The sequence below is a fragment of the Podarcis vaucheri genome, assembly GCF_965113315.1.
Source record: "Podarcis vaucheri genome assembly, chromosome: 15".
Lineage (NCBI taxonomy): Eukaryota > Metazoa > Chordata > Lepidosauria > Squamata > Lacertidae > Podarcis > Podarcis vaucheri.
This window is the reverse complement of record NC_138753.1, coordinates 2,125,777-2,145,302: the sequence shown is the minus strand read 5'-3', so window position 1 is coordinate 2,145,302 and position 19,526 is coordinate 2,125,777. Positions and strand designations below refer to the sequence as shown.

The 19,526-nt window shown below is 51.8% G+C and overlaps 1 protein-coding gene across 14 annotated transcripts in view; it reads left to right on the top strand.

Annotated features, from left to right (window-relative positions):
* MYO18A (myosin XVIIIA) overlaps window positions 1–19,526 on the top strand; it is a 141,826-nt gene that overhangs the window by 104,531 nt on the left and 17,769 nt on the right. For all 14 annotated transcript variants that reach the window (XM_082201635.1, XM_082201634.1, XM_082201632.1 and 11 more), the window contains 10 exons: window positions 3,621–3,744; window positions 4,526–4,726; window positions 7,479–7,589; window positions 11,396–11,500; window positions 11,615–11,761; window positions 12,861–12,974; window positions 13,567–13,683; window positions 14,231–14,314; window positions 14,443–14,580; window positions 17,571–17,756. In XM_082201635.1, coding sequence (XP_082057761.1) covers window positions 3,621–3,744; window positions 4,526–4,726; window positions 7,479–7,589; window positions 11,396–11,500; window positions 11,615–11,761; window positions 12,861–12,974; window positions 13,567–13,683; window positions 14,231–14,314; window positions 14,443–14,580; window positions 17,571–17,756 — 1,327 coding nt within the window. The remainder of the gene's footprint in view (window positions 1–3,620; window positions 3,745–4,525; window positions 4,727–7,478; window positions 7,590–11,395; window positions 11,501–11,614; window positions 11,762–12,860; window positions 12,975–13,566; window positions 13,684–14,230; window positions 14,315–14,442; window positions 14,581–17,570; window positions 17,757–19,526) is intronic.

Below are 19,526 nucleotides of genomic sequence, written 5' to 3'. Positions count from 1 at the left end.
GTCGTCTAAGTTGGTGGCCATCGCCGCCTCCTTTGCAAGTGAGTTCCACAGTTTAACTATGTGCAGGTTTCTCTGCTCCTTCCCCAGGAGAGCCCCCACCCCCAGTTTAGCTCGCCACCCCCAGGAGTCCCATCGCAGAGTGTCCCCTCCTGTGCGGAAGATGCCAGCTGTGTCTCTGTGGGTGCTACTGCCTTGTCCCTGTGTGTTGCAGAGGTTCACCTAACTTTCCTCTCCCCGCCAATCTGCATCTCATTTCACTGCTCAACTTTGTTGGGGCAGAATGGCCAGAGAAGGCAGACTGTGTGTGTCCCTCCCCCAACCCCAACCCCCCCCCCCGCTGCTGCTGTTTGGTGCAAATCCAGGTAGTGCCATCTAATGATGAGCAATTAAGGAACTGAGAAGTTGTCTGGAGAGCCGTTAGCATCAGAGTCTGGACTGTGCCCTCCATCCTTCTCCCCCCCTCCCCCTCCCCCTGCCCTCTCCTTCCCTCACCATCTCCTCTCCCATTACGAGACTCCGCTCACTTTTTTTTTCCTCCTAAGGAAAAAAATGTTATTAAGCAGTGGAGACGCTTTCATCTCATTATGGTAATGATCACACGGCAGAAAGAGAGAGGAAGAAAAGAGAGAGACCCAGCGAGTGAGAGAATCAACCTAATTAATTTCAATTTCCGAAGAGCAGAGCCCGCGTTAATGCCGCTATTTATTACTCGGCGCGGAGAAGAATGGGGATTAGTTGACTGGACGTTTAACATGGGTCACTAAATAAATGGGCGGGCGACACTGATGTTTCACCACGGAGCCAAGGATAGAAATTGGAGAGGAGTTTGCGCCGGCTCCGCTGTGGCTTTCTCCCGCCCTGCAAGAGAGGGTCCTTGAGGCCTCCGGTGATGTAGGGCAGGACCCCTGGGTGGCTCTACTCAGTGGGGTTCACACACCCCATGGGGTTCATCTGGAGCCCAGATACCAGTCATTTGAGTTCAGCTAGCTCTATTGCACAGCTGGCAGAAGGAATAGAAAGAGTTCTGCTGCCTCAGGCCAAGGCTCCATGTCATCCAGCATTCTGGGTTCCAGCTGTGGCTAGCCCTGGAAAGCCCACAAGTGGGGCAGGAGAGGCAACAGGCCTTCTCTTGGTCTTTGCCTCCAGCATCTATCGTGATGCTGCTTTTTGTTTTAAGGCCACATCTAGCCCAAGTTACCCTGTGTTACCTTCACAACAACCCTATAAGGTTGTTAGCTGGGGACAGTCTCTCTCCCTCTCCCTCTCTGGCTGGGCAGGGATTTGAACTCAGGGCTTCCTCGATTTGATCTGTAACTCTGCTGCGCCACCCATAAACATCAGAAGAGTCCTGCTGGATGAGGCCAAAGGGGGCCCCATCTAGCCCGGCATCCTGTGGTCTGCTAGATTTCCCAGGGGGGAGCCAGAAAGCAAGACCTGAGCACAACAGCGCCTTCCCCACTTGAGATTCCCAGCGGAAATATTGCTTCCAAGAGCACAGCCATTGTGGCTAGTATCCAGAACAAGATGCTCGGCTAGCTGGGCCCCAGACCCAGCAGGAACTCTGAACGCTGTGTGTGCATGTGCCTGCTTGGTAGCCCTCCTTTCCTGTGCAGGCTTTCATCTTCATTGACTTTTCTGCTCGCTGTCTCTCTCTGCCAGCAAGCCCTTAACCCCACCTTCCCACACACCTTGCATCCTCCACACCTCTCTTAATTTTCCCCCCAGCTCCCCGACAATAACAGGCAGGATCTTTCGATTAGCAATTCAGGGAAGGCACCGGGGAGGATTCTCTGCAATTTGCTCCCTGCTTTGCGGCTCTTCTGGTGGAAATTAAAGGCTTGTAAACAGAGGAGTTGAGAGGCCCCCAGCTGAGAGCAGGTTTAAAGCAGAGGGGTGGGGGGGAAGGCTCTTGGCAGGGGACCCAGCTAGCAGGTGGCAGGCGGAAGCTTCAAGAGGGAGGGAGGGGGGCGGGAAGGAGGCGAAACGAGCTCCCCATGGCTGTGCCAGGGCTCTGTGTGCGCAGCTATCAAGGCTGCAGGTTGATTTTTAAAACAGCGAGGTGGGAGCAGGCTTGCCTCCAGACCCACCCGTCCGTCAGGTCTTCCGCCATGCGATCAGTTCAATAGCAAGTGCAGAATTCAGCTTTTGTGAGGAAGCCCTTTAATTTCCCCCTGTTTTCTTTTCATTGAGCTAACATCATTAGCAACACACACACATACCAGGCTGGTACAATAAAAGTAAAAGTCTGAGTATGCTTTTAAACATGGGATAAAATAAAACCCATTAGTGTTACCGGTGGGATGAATCTTAGAGAGCAATAATGGCATATATTATTGAATCAACCAAATCCATTGATAAGCAGAGGGAGGTGATGGACCGTGTTCTTCCTTATTGACATATGTAATAAAAAGAAAGCAAACCTCTGCAATTTTTATTTTTTAAAAACATTTTCCCCTGGAAGTGCATAGCTTGTGGGTTGAGCTTTATCTAATAAAGCAAGTTCCCACACCAGAAATAAATACTGGCCTTGTTCAGATCTCTCCAGAAACAAGCCATTGTGGTTCTAATACCCATAAAAAATGGAAGTATTAGCAGTTCATTAAAAACAACTTTTTAAAAAGCAAAATTCTTGCTTTTCTGGCTGCTGGGATAAGATCAGGTGCATGTGAGCAGCTCTCAAACCGACGTTCTCAGTTTATGGTTTGGGCCTGAACAAGCTTCTTTCGGCAGGGGCCCTGATTCAAGGACAGGCGGCGTCACGCTCCCCATTTAAGAACATAAGAAGGGCCTGCTGGATCAGGCCGGTGGCCCATCTAGTCCAGCCTCTTCTTCTCACCGGATGCCCCACAGGGAAACCTGCAAGCAATCACAGCAGTCTCCCTTCTTTGCGGTTCTCAGCAACTGGTATTCCGAAGCAGTGCTGCCTCCAGCTGTGGTGGCAGATAACCCTTCTTCTCCATGAATTTGTCTAATCCTCTTTTAAAGCCAGCCAAGTTATTGGCCCTCACTGCCTCCTGTGGAGGGGAGTTCCATAGTTCAGTGTTAATAGTTGTGATGTTCTTGGGAGCAGGGTGGAGCCCAGGGGCCTCCCAGCTTCTTACCTAGTGGTGGCAGTTCCCAGCCGGACCCCTCAGTATGGAGTCCTGAGACTCTTCCATGTCCTGCCACCATCTGAGCCACAGGTTGTGGGGATGTGGAGCAAGACCTTCACTGGCGCACAGGCCCTGGAAGTCTTGCTTAAACTCTGCCCTCCTATACTTCAGAAAACACCACCGCAATGGTTCTGTTGAATTAGACATGCTCTTGTTTTTGCCTTGTCCCCAGAGTTTTCTTAACGGTGCTGCTGCGTTGCTTTTAGTGAAGTTGTTGCTGGTTCATAATTTCAGTTTATTGTTTGTGTTTTTTAAATTACGTTTGAGAGCTGCTTCGGCGGACACCCCCCCCCTCCACAGCAACGTATACATATTTATATTAAATTAAACATGCAGCAGATGGAGTTGCACTAAGGAATGGAGGAAGGCAGCTGTTGCTGCAGCCCAGGTGGCAGAGGGAGCAGGCTAGGTATCGTCAGCCAGCAGAGCGCAGACTCTGAGTTGCGCATGTCTCTCTCTCACCCACAGGTTTGACAGCGAGCTCTCACAGGCCCACGAAGAGGCCCATCGCGAGAAGCTGGGCCGGGAGAAGCTGGGGCGCGAGAAGGACATGCTCATCGCGGAGGTGTTCAGCCTTAAGCAGCAGCTTGAGGTGGGTGCTCTGTCCTGCAGCGTTGAAAACTGAACCACCACCCCCAGAAGGGAAATGAGGACCTAGCTTTGCATGCATAAGGTCCCAGATTCAGTCACAGAATCATAGAGTTGGAAGGGTCCAACCCCCGGCAAGGCAGGAATCTCAACTAAGGCATCCTGGACAAATGGTCCTACTACCTCTGCTTAAAAACCCCCAGTGAAGGAGAGGCCACCACCTGCAGGGGAAATCCATTCCAGCGTCGGAAAATCTCCTTCCTTGTCCTATGATTCCCCAACAGTGTCTCTGAGCAGGGCTGGAAGAGCCACTGAGGCCCAGAGAGCCACTGCTGGTCAGTGTCATCAGTCCTGAGTATGATGGAAGAATGGTCTGGTCTGGGGAATGGCTGCACTTCAGCAGCTCAACACCTTCCTTGCGTCCGGGAAGCCCAAGGTCCCATTCTCGACATCTCTGGGAATGACGGAAAGCCAGTCTCCAGATGATACCAAGCTAGGTGGACCAATGGTCCGACTCTGTATGAGACGACTTCCTGTGTTCCCAGGGAAGGCTGGGAAAGGGCCTTGCTGGAGCTCTCCCTCAGCTGTGTGGCTTTGGGTGCCTTCAGCCCAGGGAGGATTCTTCCCTAAGCTGTGTGCTCTGAAGGAAAACCCTCCCTCCACTTTCACCTGATGGCCTTTTCTTGGGATCCAGAGCAGCAGCACCTGTCTCATGAGGGGCTGCCTGGGGCTTTTGCGCTTCCCTGCCTCGCACTTAAACATTCCCCGCGTCCCTCCCTTCCCAGGAGAAGGAGTCCAGCATCACCAGCGTCACCCAGAAGGTGGAGTCCCTGGAGGCCGAGCTGCAGGACCTCTCCTCCCAGGAGTCCAAGGATGAGGCGTCTCTGGCCAAGGTGCGGAAGCAGCTCCGGGACCTGGAGGCCAAGGCCAAAGACCAGGAGGAGGAGCTGGATGAACAGGCAGGCACCATCCAGATGCTGGAGCAGGTAAGGCCTGGTCTGGGCGGGGCCTCCTCCTCCTCCTCTCTTCTCTCTCTCTCTCTGCCGGCTCTGGCTCTGCCGGTTTTCTGGGTGTGCCGGTTTCACAGGGGTGTGTGGGCCGTCCCGTCCTCTTCCTTTCACACACCTGAGCTGCTGCTGCCGCCGCCACCGTGATTCTTCTCCTGCTGCGGCTCCAGTTCGGCTGGTTGGAGCCTCGGCAGCCGGCCCCAGGAGAGGGAGAGGTGTCTGCCTTTGCGACTCCGGAAGGTGCCAACAGGCAGGCAGACGCAGCCATGCAGGCTGCGGAGGCAGCGGCGGCAAGGCGAGTAAGTAATTGCCTTTCGGAGCCATTGATCCGGAGGGGCTGCTGTGCTCCCCAAGCGCCAGAGCTTTGTGCGCCGGCCTGGCTCGCAGCTCAGTGCCCTGCTGCTCCCAGTGTGGCCTTGCCCCAGCGTGAGCCAGGCAGAGGGGGGAAGATGGCAGCGGCTGGCAAAACAAGCCAGATCAATGCGAGAGCCCACAGCGGCCTTTCTGCCTCTTGGTTGGTGGTGGCGGCTGGTGGGCCTTTCATTCCCACCAGCTAAATGAAAGAGCTTTTTAAGTGTGATAGAGTACAGGTGGTGCTGATGGGACTGGCGAAGTTGCGCCGAGCTATTTGAGATAACTCTCTCTCTCCAGAAAGTGTATATGTCATGTGGGGGTGGGGATAGCAAGGGGACCGGAGAGCGGGGCAAGCACATAGAATCATAGGATTATCGAGTTTGAAAAGGGTCCTGAGGGTCATCTAGTCTGACCCCCCTGCAATGCAGGAACCGCAGCTCAAGAATCCCTGGCAGGTGGCCAGCCAGCCTGTTTAAAAGCCTCTATGCACCACCTTCCGAGGGAGTCCATTCTACTGTTGACCAGCTCTTACCTTTGGATAGTTTCCCCTCCTTGCTTGTAATTTGAATCCATTGCTTGAGGTTCTCGCCTCTAGAGCAGCAGAAAAGGAGCTTGCTCTGCTTTCCCTGTGACAGCGTTTTACTAGGGGCTGGGCCCCTGCTCTCTCCCTTCATCAACTACCCCTGCCATTCCCCGCTGCATTAACACCCTAGAGCAGGATTTTCCAAATTTGGGTCTTCGGCTGCTACAATTCCCATCGTCCCTATCCACTGGTCCTGCTAGCTAGGGATGATGGGAGTTGTAGTCCAGTAGCAGCTGGAGACCCAAGTTTGGGAAACCCTGCCCTAAAGCTTCCTCTTTTCTTTACGCAAATCCAGGATTGCCATGGGGCAAATCTCCTAATCAGGGCGCATGATGACAGCCTTGCATTTTTATGTATATAGGAAAATATACATATTGATGACTGAAAATGACAAAGGCAAAGGCCGGCAATTAGCTTTCCAGCAGGGCCAAGGTGAGATGTGTTGAAGGGTCTCTGCCTCCCCTGCTTACTGCATGGGCAGTGGGCTTGGGTCGTGTCCCCCCAAACTGAAGCATAGAATTGTAGAGTTGGAAAGGTCCATAAGGGTCATCTAGTCCATCCCCCTGTAATGCAGGAATTTTGGGGCTAACGTGGGGCTCGAACCCCTGACCCTGAGATTAAGAGTCTCATGCTCTACTGGCTGAGTTTTCCCAGCAGTCCTGTATTCACTATCATTTCTATTTATTATACTTATATAGTCCCCTTTCCTCCAAATCCTTCAACTTCTAACAGCAGGAGACTTAAGACTGAACTTGGAAATCTGTTTGAGGTCTGTCAGGGATCCCACAAAGGGTTTAGGGTTTGCAAGTCCTTGAGCCTTTGCTGCTGAGCTGGCCGCGTGGCTCTGCCTTTGACCTCTGGACCCAAAGGACTTGGCTCCTGGTCCGTTCAGGGTGCTAGTCCCTGGTGTGTGCTGGGCTGTGTGTGAAGCGGCATGGCACAGTGACCAGGGAGATAATGGATGCTGTGCTCCAGCCGCAGGTTAGCAACCCTTGCTTTAAGAGAAACCTGGGGTTCCTCTCTGAACACCAGTTGCTGGGAATCACAGTTTGGGAGAGTTTCTGTTGCGCTCATGTCCCGCATGTGGGGTTCCTGCTGGGGCAACTGGCTGGTCCCTGTGAGAACAGGAGGCTGGATGAGATGGGCCATGAGCTTGATCCAGCAGGCTGCTCTTATGGTTGTAGCCCACCTTAGAGTAAACCCATTGAAATTAATAGACATGACTAACAGGGTATTAATTTCAATGGGCCTGCTCCGAGATAAAAAGTACCAGTAGTTAGATGCAGCCCTTATGAGGTACATTATTTATAATCTGATTTATATTTCTTATGAACCTCAAAATGAGCCCTGTTGCATCAAGCCAGCTAGGACCTGAGCACAACTGCATTCTGCCCTCCTGTGGTTCCTTGCACGGGGATGGACAGAATTGGGTTTCCCTGCAAATACTGGTAGGTTGTGGTCCTGGGTGGAGTAGGGAAAAGAAGTCCTTTTGTGTAGGTCAGTGCAGGGAAGGAGGGAAAGGAGGAGGAGAACATCTCTTGGGCCAGCCGGGCCTGCTGTGCTCTGTGCCATCCAGTAGCAAAACTGATCTCGTTTGGGTGGGGAGACCATTTTTTGCTGCTGTAGGTGGTGGGGAATGTGAGCAGGTTAGGCAGTGCGATGTCCCTTTCCCTTCGGTCCCTTTGCTCTGCCTGCTTTATCATGGACCCTTCCCGGCCTGTGCAGAGAGAGAGGCAAAGTCTGAGCCTTCCTCCTTTGGGTGTCTCATCGGTTCCTTCTCCCCCTACCCTTCAGGCCAAACTCCGGTTGGAGATGGAGATGGAGAGGCTGCGGCAGACACACTCCAAGGAAGTGGAGAGCCGGGATGAGGAGGTGGAGGAGATCAGGCAGTCCTGCCAGAAGAAGGTGAGAAAGGCTCTGGGTGGTTTCACAGGCCCTTTAGGAGCCAGAGAACCCTGGCTTGTATCCCAATACAGTTCTGTCATTGTATGTATATGTATATGTATATGTATATGTATATGTATATGTATATGTGTATGTGTATGTGTGTACACACACACAACACACACATACATACACATACACACACACATACACATACACACACAGAGAGAGAGATTATATATATAATACTATATTCAGAACTCAAAAACTTCAATCCCCACTCCCCACCAATGGCAGCCACTGACCCTCCACCCACCCCTTCCCCAGAGAGTTTAATGTCATCCACACATCAAAAGCATATTCATAGTACTTGGTTACAGCAGGAACAGTCAGATTAAAGTAAAGGAGAAAGGATTTTGGGCTTGTCAGCAATGAAGCAGGATGCGTACAAGGTGGTAGAAGTTGAAATAGGACACTCTAAAGCCCTTCCTTGACGACTTGGTGATCCAGGCATAAAAAAATGCTGCAGACTAGTGTCTGCTAACAGCAAAAGATAAAAAAGATTCAAGACATACACTGGCCAAGCGTCAGACTTGTATTGGGTTGCAATTCGGTCATGACCACCTTTTCTGTTCACACATTCAGTAAAGGAGCTACCAACTCAGTTTTAATCTGACAGGGCCCATCAAAATCAATGGACCTAAATTAGCCATTGACCCTTGTTTTCAGTGGGTAGGAGTAGTACTGGATAGAAAGAAGCCCCTGGGTTGCTGAGGCCTTTCTGTGAGACTTACCTTACACACCCCTATAAGTAACGGGGGCACTTGCTGCCATGTGAAGCCCCTTCTGGGTGTCCTCTGAGCCCTGCTTCCTCCTCACCACAGCAAGGCCTTAAAATGAAATATGCTGCTTCCTGGGAGCTGCAGGAGATCAGCCTCCGTTCCCAATTAGCAGGGCAGGAGCCCAAGCTCCAGGGTGGCTGGCAGCAGGAAGTGACTGTGGCGCAAGGCAGTTTCCCCTCCCGTTTCCTGGTTCTGCCTTCCTGCTACATACCAGGCAGCTGTTTATCATCCCCACCCTCCTTTGCCTTAGAACAAGGCACACACAGATGAAAAACATTAGAACATAAATGCCGCACTTTGCATGTATATAGCACTGCATTTTGCACATATATAAACCATCTCAGCGATCCTTAAGAACAATCTGGTCAGTGTAATTATCCTTGGCTGCAGAGAAGGGCGAAGGGAGGCAGAGGTTGGGAGCATGCTTTGCCCCGGAGGAAGCATTTCAATTGGGGACTTCCTGGCTGAGAGTCAAGGTGCATCTCTCTTTCTCTCTGAAAATTAATAAATCATGAAATTTCACACTTGGAGGACAAGTCAATACCGGGAAGCATTCAGCTCCTGAGGGAGGCAGAAAACAAGGATGTTTGCAGAATTATTCCATTTGAGTGTGTTATGGCTGTTTTCCTGAGGCCAGGGGGGCCGTTAAGGCCTTTTGGGGAAGGCCCTCGTTCAAAAGGTCCCTTATCACCACCACCACCAGCAGCAGCTCTGATTCTACCCTTTTCAAGAAGCTAAGTATGGATTTTGCCTTCAGGTCATCGGCAAGGCTGAGTTTTCATTTCATTTAGCAAAGCCTTTCTGCCTGACTCTGGAGTTGAGAGAGACAGAGACCTCGGCTTGGAAAACCAAGCTGTGAGCCAGGGAGCCCCTCAGCTGTAACCCTTTCCTCCTGAAATCCCGGAGAGCCGCTGTCAGTCATTTTACTGATTGATTGATTGATTGATTGATTTTAAACACACACGCACACACACACACGGCAACTTAGCAGCAGACACTGTTTTGGTGCCAGGTAAAGATTTAACCTCTTTCCCCTGGTCTTTGGTGGACTGAGATGATTCTAGTCTTAGTGGTTGTTGTGGGGGTAACAAGGTCTTCTTGTCTATATCACACCCACCTGTCAGTCACTTGTCAGATCAGCTCTGATGTGAGCACTTGCTGCTGTGATTGGAGATAAAGTCTCTTCTTTCCAATTGTAGGGTTGTAACCAGCTAAGTTTTACTCAGAGTAGATACTTGGAAATGAATGAACCTAATTAACCTAATAGCCATTCACTTCAAGAGGCCTGCTGTTGCATACAACCCACAGTGTTTTTGTATGATCCATTTCTTTCTTTTTCACCATGGTATAATATGTTTATGCTTTTAAATGTCAGTGGCTCGGAGAGTAACAAGTGACTAATAAACATAATAAATAATAATAAAAGTACTAGGAGGCTGCTGAATAAGCTGAAGCAAAATTTGAATCTGGGCCAGGCTGTGGAGCTGGTTTTCCGTGCCACGGTTCTCTCCTGGAACACGCAAAGTATGAATAGTTTGCAGAGAGTGCCTTGGACCACATGCAGCGTGCATTTATTTCACCCCTGAGGCATCTGGGAGGAGAGGTCCATGCTTTGAGAGATTGCAGCCCAAGCAGGCTGGCGTCTCCTACTTCCTTCGCTCTCCCCCTCCCCCTACTTTTTAGATATAAAGTTCTAATGATGGCCGAGAAGGGCTCAGGCCTCTGTGCTGTTTTGATTGATAGTTTTGTGCCCTTCCAGTCGTCCTGCCTTTGGTCTCTCTGTCCAGCCAAACCCTTCCTGGCCCTGACCAGTGTGATCAGTCACTCTTCCCCCACAGCGTGATTTCCTCTCTGCCTACGCTGATCCCATTAGCCGAGTGACACAGCCCTGGCCGGCACGAACCTGCAATTATCTAAATGAACATTTTCCTGAGCTTGCTCCTCTTGAGAGCCTGCTGCAGGCAAGCAGCTCTTAGTCATGGCCCTGTGTGCAGCTGGGGGAATCGTTTGGCCTCCTCTCCAGGGGGTGGTCTGCTTCCCACATGGCTGGGGCCTAGGGTCACTAAAGGGCCCTCCTCCTTGGCTGTGAGGAGGTCTCCCCTCTTAATGCTGCCCACTGTCTTTCCATCCATCCATCCATTTGTTGTTGTTTAGTCGTTTAGTTGTGTCCGCCTCTTCGTGACCCCCTGGACCAGAGCACGCCAGGCACTCCTGTCTTCCACTGCCTTCCGCAGTTTGGTCAAACTCATGCTGGTGGCTTCGAGAACACTGTCCAACCATCTCGTCCTCTGTCATCCCCTTCTCCTTGTGCCCTCCATCTTTCCCAACATCAGGGTCTTTTCCAGGGAGTCTTCTCTTCTCATGAGGTGGCCAAAGTCTTGGAGCCTCAGCTTCAGGATCTGTCCTTCCAGTGAGCACTCAGGGCTGATTTCCTTCAGAATGGAGAGGTTTGATCTTTTTGCAGTCCATGGGACTCTCTCCAGCATCATAATTCAAAAACATCAATTCTTTGGCGATCAGCCTTCTTTATGGTCCAGCTCTCACTTCCATACATCACTACTGGGAAAATCCATTCATGCACCAAGGTATTACAAATTCTGAAATGTTTTGAAGTTTTGTGTTCATGTGACATTCTGTTCCCTGTTTGGAGGCTGTATGTACACCTCTGAAAACCAGGTACTGAGGACATGGAAGCAGGGCTTGCTTCCACCTTGCTGTGCTTTTTTAAGCTTCCAAGAGGAATACACCTGTGCTATAAAGTGCCATGATACCACTTTAAACCATCATGGCTTCCCCCGAAGAATTCTGGGAGCTGTAGTTTGTTAAGGAAGACTGGGCGTCATTAGGAAGGCCCCCTATTCCTCCCTTGGAGAGCTACACAGAGCTGGAAATGACCCCCAGGCTGCCAGCAGCAGCAGGAGCCTCCCCAGGTCCACCAAGGAAGACCCCCTCAGGACCCCTCTGCTTGTTTTGTGTACCCCACAGCTGAAGCAGATGGAGATGCAGCTGGAGGAGGAGTACGAGGAGAAGCAGAAGGTGCTAAGGGAGAAGAGGGACCTGGAAGGGAAACTGTCGGCCGTCAGCGACCAGGTACGGACGATGGCGGGAGCAGGGGAAGAGAGGGAGGGCGAGGGCTGCTGTAGCAGAACCACCTCTTGCCCTTTCCCCTTCACACCTCTCCTCTTCCTCCCTGCAACCCTCCAGGTCAGCCAGCGGGACTTTGAGACGGAGAAGCGGCTGCGCAAGGATCTGAAGCGTACCAAAGCCCTCCTGTCTGACACTCAGGTCATGCTTGACCACCTGAAGAACAATGCCCCCAGCAAGCGGGAGATTGCGCAGCTGAAGAACCAGGTGCTGGAAGAGGGGGCTGGGAATGGGGGTGGCGTGGGGGGAGGAGGTAGAGAAATGAATAGAACTCTTTCGGGAGGGTAGACAATAGACAGTAGACTCAGGAGACAATACTGAGCTGGATGGGCCCAAGAGTCCTGTGCAACTGTTGGCCCTGCAGAGGTTTTCATCATTCTCCACTCAGACCGGCTCTTATTTATTATTTATTTCATAACATTTATATACTGCTTTACGAAAAAACTAGATGCGGTTCACAAAAACAGATAAAATAATTAAAATAATTATCACACACAAAAAAACAATCAGCTTGAAACAACAGTATAATTGACTAAAACGAAATAAAACTCCTAAAAGTTTTCTGAACATCTGGCCAAAGGCCATGCTTGGTTTTTGCAGGGTCCCTGCGAGGAAGGCTTTTGGTTTTTAGTGCCTGGCAAGACCTCAAAACACCGCCACCTCAAGAGGCAAAACCAGGCATGGACACCCCAGGGGAATAATATTACTGTTTTATTATTAAGTGTGTTGATAACCTTTTCTCCTAATTTGGGATTCAAGGCAGCTTACAACATTTAGAAGCCTCAGTTATAAAATACAAAGTAATAGAAACAAGCTAGTTAAAAACAATAATTAGGATACATCAGGAAATGCTTAGGGCCAGCAGTCAAAATACACTTTGCCCTGATGGGAGCCCAGTGACCAGCCTCACCTGCTGCTTAGTTTTCAAAGGCCTGCCTAAAAAGGAAGGTCTTAGCCTGCCAGCAGAAGGTTAGCAAGGAGGGAGCCAGTCTGAACTCTCTTGGGAGGGAATTCCACAATAGGGGAGCAGCCACAGGAAAGGCTCCTTGTCTCTTGTGTCACCACCAGCCATGTCTCTCTTGTTTGTGGGACCGAGAGAAGGTTCTCCCCTGAGGATCTTGGCACCCAGGCAGGCTCCTAGAGGAAGATACGCTCTTTCAGGTAGTCTGGGCCCAAGCCATATAGCGGAGAGATTGTGGTGTCACTGAGGGGGCTTTGCTGGAAGGCTGACAGGCGAGGTTTGGGAGTGAGTGGCTGTCGTCCTAATTGTCGCTACCCCCTTGGGACATGGGGGCTCTTGCTGCAGTTGGAGGAGTCAGAGTTCACGTGCGCGGCTGCTGTCAAGGCTCGCAAGTCCATGGAGGTGGAGATCGAGGACCTGCACCTGCAGATAGATGACCTATCCAAGGCCAAGGGAGCGGTAAGCACCCCAAACCATCATCTCCTCCCACTAATTTACGTAATCCTTCATGCTATGAGGTCTGGCACATCAGTGGTCTCTGATCATTGACGCCTTTATTTCTTCATATAATGTTCCCTATTCTACCCACCCAACTAGGATGCTCAGAAGTACAAAAACTGCCTGGAAGTTCGTGTGTGGTTTCTTGGGGATGGCATGGGCACTAGCCAATTGATGCCAAGCACAGCTGGGTTCCCCATCCACCTTGCAGACCCAGTTTTCCGAGCTTGGCCCCTGGGGGGGGGGCGCGAAGCTGCCTTTCAGATTGAACTGAGCAAGGGCGCTTCCAACCCGACTTCATTGCTCTCAGGATGTTACCATCTGCCTTCAGTGTCATCTCCTCCAAAGCTGGTCTGCAAGAGACCATGCTGCCGCCTCCCCAGCAAATGAGGGCAGAGAGAGGTGCGTGCACCTGCTATCACTTGCCAGCCTTTGAATTAAGAGAGTTCCCAGCTCTGGTTTGCAGGATCCTTCTAGCAGGGGATGAAGCCTTAGGAGTCCTTGGCCACCAGCTCACCCTTCACTCCTGAACTTCTCTCCCCCCCCCCCCCAGCTGGAAGAGCAGCTAAGCCGTTTGCAGCGGGAGAAGAACGAGGTGCAGAGCCGCCTGGAAGAGGACCAGGAGGACATGAACGAGCTCATGAAGAAGCACAAGGCGGCTGTCGCTCAGGTGAGCCCCTCCCCCAACACTGCCCCAATTTTTCAGATGCTGTCACTGCATCCTCTCTGCCCACCCCACCCTGAGACCCCCCCTCCCCTAACCGTCACCTCAGAGAGATTCATAGGAGTTTGATTGTAACTCCTGCAAAGAGCAGCTGTGGTTGCTAAACGTTACAGGAACAAATGATAGGTGGTCAGTATAGGAACAACTGTTTAGAAATTGGCGACCGAGTTTTGATTTCCCTCTTCCCACCCTGCCCCTTTTACCTTGCATATTGTGGTTTTTTGTTTTTGTTTTAAGATTGTAAGCCTGAGGGTAGGGACTGTCCTGTTTCGATTGTATTGTCTGTATTATTTGTCTAGCCAAAGGCATTGCAAAATGCACAAAACAGAGTAAAATATATTATTACACAGCTAAAATAATTACTAGCTAGAGATGATAAGTTACATTCTTCAGGGGATTTGGCAGGAGTCTCTTAACAGGGAGGTGTTGGTGGTGGGAATCTCTGGGACTCAGCTTTGCCAGCGCTGGCTTCTAAATCCTCTGTTCTCTCCAGGCCTCCCGGGACCTGGCCCAGATCAATGACCTTCAGTCGCAGCTGGAGGAAGCCCACAAAGAGAAGCAGGAGCTCCAGGAGAAGGTAGGCACTGGGGGGTGTTTTGGGGGGGAAGTCAGCTGCCCCTCTTGCTCTTCACCCCACGCAGGGCTGTGCTTCCCTTTTCACCATCCACCACCATGAGTGACAGCCCCTTCCTTCTTCATTTCCAGCTACAAGGCCTCCAGAGCCAGCTGGAGTTTGTCGAGCAGTCCATGGTAGACAAGTCCCTGGTCAGCAGGCAGGAGGCCAAGATCCGCGAGCTGGAGACGCGGCTGGAGTTCGAGAGGACGCAAGTGAAGCGCCTTGAGGTGAGGAATCTGGAGCCGGGGAGAGGGTTTTCTGGAGCCGGCAGAGCATCCTTAGCAGCAGGGTTTGCTTAGTGCGGTGAAGTTTGTCATAGGTGAGCGGCTCCTGGGCTAGCAGACCCCAGGAAGCGAAATATCTCCCCAGGGCAGCTCAGACCTGGCTCCAAGAGGTTTGCTTCTTGCTGGGCTCTCATTCCCTCAGATGGCGCTGGGGCAAAGCTGAGTGCTCTCTCTTGGAGTCAGATTATCTGGAATAGAGTCTTGTGTTCTGAGCTGCCCCTGGAAGTGGGAAGAAGCGCTTAAAAGTCCATGCAGAACTTTAAAATCACATCAGACAGATTCCAAGGGAGTCTTTAGAGAGTCCCCAGTCACTGTGGTCCTTTCTGGATGCCTTGCTCAATTCCCCTTCCTTCCATCTCTCCCCCCACCCCCAATCCGGAGCTGTGCTCATTCCTCAGGTTAGGATGTGGTGCCTTGCGCTATGTTGTTTGGGCTAAAGTCCAAAACCACCAAGAACAAGACATTCATCTCCTGCAACTACTTGTGGAGAGGGGGATGCACCCAGCGTGCAAATTGCCACGTCTCCCCTTTTTAAAATGCAAGAAAGCAGAGTCCTGCTCTTTTCCCCATCCGAGTATTTTAAAAGGAAAGCATTGATTTCTACAGGCACAGAACTCTCCAGAGCTGCCGTGGTGTGTACATGTGTGTACCTCCTTCTGCTTCCCGTGTGAGAAGTGCCTGCCCCCTAACTCACGCCTCTTCCTCCTCGGTCTTTGATGAGTGAAAAACTTGTCCCCCCTCCCCCTATTGGCTCAGTTGCTGTGATGTCACAGCATGTGCACAAGCATTCTAATGCCTTGAGGTGGGAGGGAGCTGTTTTCAGGGAAGCAGATTGGCTGGGGTGGGTGGGAGCCTGCGCGAGACAAAAGGGCAGCAGAGAGAATGGTGGGAGGTGCAAAATTCAAAGCATCTGTGGGCTGCAAGAGCCAGGGAGAGCAGAGAGAGCGAGAGATGTGTTTGGTCTGTGAATTACAAATAACCAGTCTCCTGCTGTCCTCTTCCCCCATAGCCCTGGCCTCAGCTGGCAAGTAAATCTCCTGCTCCTGCCCCCCACGTCCTTGGCCCTACAAATGCCACCTTGGGGAGGCTGGTCTCTGTCTCTCTGCTTCTGCTTGCACCTGTTAAGTGCCCTGCTTGATATTCTACCGTCGCAGCTCCTTTTCCCGCCGAGGGAGCTGAGAAGCTTTAGAGTTCCCTCTTAATATTTCTGTACCGTTATTCGCTTCCCCCTTTTCTTCCTCCCCTCTCTACACCCCCCCCAGCCCCATAAATATGCAGGGGACGGCACTCGGCTGCCTTGAAAGGATGGAATCTATTTTTCTCCCTACATTACATGCTGTAATTACTTCACACAAAGTTAAATCTATTTTTCCAATTCACCAAAGCCCCCCTGATTATTCTACCCACGCCTGGGGAAAAAAGTTTCTCTCTCCTTCTCTCTCTCTCTCTCTCTCTCTCTCTCTCTCTCTGGCGCAACTCCTCAGCCGCCCCCCTGCTCTTTCCTCCACTCTCTCCCTCCCCCTCGAGCCAGTTCTCCCTCCCACCCCCCCTCATGTAAATTCATAGTGCCGGGTTCGTTTGTTCCATTAGTGCTCGGCGGGGAGCGATTGGGCAACGCTTATTCCTGAGCTCCGGCCCCGGTAATTGCCGCTGTCTGCTGCCATTATGTGCAGCAGATGAATATTGATGCACCAGCCCTTGCACGTCGCTGCTGTCTCATCTTCACCTGCCATGGAGCGGGGAGACGGTGGGGGTACCTTCACCCCTTCTCAAGGGTGGAGAGGTCAGGGAGGTGCCTCGTTTCGACTTGTTTTCGTGCTATCCTGATACCAGCCTACAGTGAACCATAGGAACATAAGGAGAATCAGGCCAAAGGGGTCCCATCTAGTCCAGCTTTCTCTTCTCCTCTCAGTGGCAACGCAGGTGTCTGTTGTGGGAAACCTGCAAGCAGAGCATAAGCCCAAGAGCTTTCTTCCCTCCAGTCGCTTCCAGCCACTGGTATTCAGGAGCAAAGCTGAGCCATTGTGGCTAGTAGCCATCAGTAGCTCTCTCTTCCACGAATCTGTCCATTTCTCAGGCCATCCAAGCTGGTGGCCATCACCGCCTCCTGTGGGAGCAGCTTCCATAGTTCAACCATGCGCTGTGTGAAGGACTATATCCTACCTCCACAGCCTCTGAATACCTGTGAATCACAGGTAGAATGCTCTTGTGCTTGGGTCTTGCTCGTGGGCTCCTCCCTGGAGCATCTGGTTGGCCAAGAGGCTGGAGTAGATTGCCCCCCCCATTGGCCTGATCCAGCAGGACTCTTGTAAAGGATCTTATCTCTATGAATGGGCCTAAAATTGGTTACTGGTCACGATGGTTATTTGCTTCCTCCTCTGTTGGGGCCATGAATGCCTCTGAATACCAGTTTCTGGGAATCGCAGGTAGAGTGTTCTTCTGCTCAGGTCTTGCTCGTGGGCTTCCCATTGGGGCATCTGGCTGGCCACTGTGAGTTCTGGACCATGTGGACCCCCCATTGGCCTGATCCAACAGGTCTGTTCTGATAAAGGATTAGACAAATCCACAGAGGGGAATAAGGTTATCACTGGCTGCTGGCCAGCAGGGCTGTGTTCTGCCTCCACCGTCATCAGGTGGCATTAATGCCTCTGGATACCAGTTTCTGGGGAGAGCGCTGCTGCTGTGCTCAGGTCTGCCTTGTGGGCTTCCCATTGCGGGCATCTGGTTGGCCACTGGGAGAACAGGATGCTGGACTAGACGTTCCCTCTTTGGCCTGATCCAGCTGCAGCCAGGCTCCTCTTCTCCACCTGGGAACCCAAAGAGCTGCTGTCAGTCAGCATAGACAACACTGGGCTGAATGTCCCCAGTAGCCCAAGCTGGTATAAAGGACCACTATCTAAACCCCTCTGTCTCCCCTTGCCCGCCCTCCCTAGAGCTTGGCCACCCGCCTGAAGGAGAACATGGAGAAGCTGACGGAGGACCGTGACCAGCGCACGGCGGCTGAGAACAGGGAGAAGGAGCAGAACAAGCGGTTGCAGCGCCAGCTGCGGGACACCAAGGAGGAGATGGCTGAGCTGGCAAAGAAGGAGGCAGAGGCCAGCCGCAAGAAGCATGAACTGGTATGGAGGGGAAAGCGTGTGTGTGGCTTTTGGGGGACGTCCGCCTTGCCCATTTCATTGCTGGAACAGAGTTACAGAGTAGTAGGGGTGGAAGGTACCCTAGGGGGACATCTAATCCAACCCTCTGCAATGCAGGAATCTCAGCTGAAGGATCCCTGGCAGGTGACCACCTGAGTTCTCCTTAAAACCATCCCATGAAGGAGAATCTGCTACCTTCCAAGGGAGTTTGTTGCACTAGGGAACGGTTCTCACCGTCAGAAAGTCCTTCCTAATGTTAAGTCAGAATCTCCTTTCTCGTCATTTGAATCCGTTGGTTTGCGTCCTTCTCTCTGGAGCAGCAGAAAACAAGCTTGCTCCATCTTCCATGTGACGGACCTTTAGATATTTGAAGATGGCTACCCTATCACCTGTCAGTCTTCTCCAGGCTAAACAGACCCACCTCCCACAACCATTCCCCATAAGGCTTGCTTTCCAGACACTTCATCATCTTGGTCACACTCCTCCGCACACCTTCCAGCTTGTCAATATCCTCCTTAACCAGAAGTGGACCCTCGGCTGCTCTACACCTGGTGCAGCCCCACCCATTCATTAAACCACTCCTGGCTTCTAAAGGCTCACCATGAACCCTCTTCCTGTTCCACCCAGTCTCTCAAAGGCAGGTTTTCCACCACCCTCCCTCCCTTTCCTTCCCTCCCTGCTCTGTGTATTTTTATTCCAGCTAGCACCCCCAGCAAAGCCCACCAATCAGAGCCAAATGCAAAGTAGTTGTGGGGGAGGTGGGGCAGAGCCAGGTGCAAACTGGAGGGTCTGGGATGGAGCCGAGCCCTTCCACCGTCCCCCCAACTGGGCTAAGCCGTCTACGCAAGTGCAAATTTATGTCCAAGTTAATTGCAGGGTTAATAATTTCCAGCAGTGTTTTGAGAACCAGAAATGAACTCGCAGGCGTTCCATCTAAAAGAGAAGCCTCTCCTGGTTCCTCCACCTCCTTCCAGCCTTTCCTAGCTTTCTTCATTTTGGCAGGCTAATTTAGGAGTGGGAAGGAAAAACACACCGTTGTTGTTAAATGGTTGGGAGTCAGAAATCCTTGATATAAAAAGGACCTCCTTCACTCAGCGCATAGTTAAATTGTGGAACTCCCTCCCCCAGGAGGCAGTGATGGCCACCAACTTGATGAATGGCTTCCAAAGGGGATTGGACACATTCATGGAGGAGGAGAGGGCTATCGACGGCTCCTAGCCTTGATGTCTCTGCCCTGCCTCCACAGTTGGAGGCAGCAATGCTTCTGAATACCAGTTGCTGGAAACAGCAGGAGGGGAGAGTTGCCCTTGCCTTTGGATCTGCTTGCAGGGTTCCCCGGGCATCTGGCTGGCCACTGTGAGAACAGGAGGCTGGACTAGATGGGCCATGGGCTTGAGCCAACAGGCTGTTCTTACGTTCTTGCAGAACTATTGCAGAGAACTAACAGTTTCTTCCTCCACCTCCTTCTTGGGTGCACACCTGGTTAGGGCAAGACCCTTGGCTTCACCATTGCTCTATGCAAACTGACGGAGCCCCACCCTGCTGGGACACCCCTGCAGGAACACTTGCTAGTGATGGGCAAGAGGTTTGCCTCCCCCCACTACTACTTGTACAGACCAGCAGAAAGCTGGGTTGCCAGCAGCAGCAGCAGCAGCAGCAGGGGCCACTTGCATGTGTGGGGGAGAACGGCACAGCGGGATCTGCAAGGTCCCTGTTACCCTCCCAGAGTCATTCTCTCCTCTCTCCTCCTTT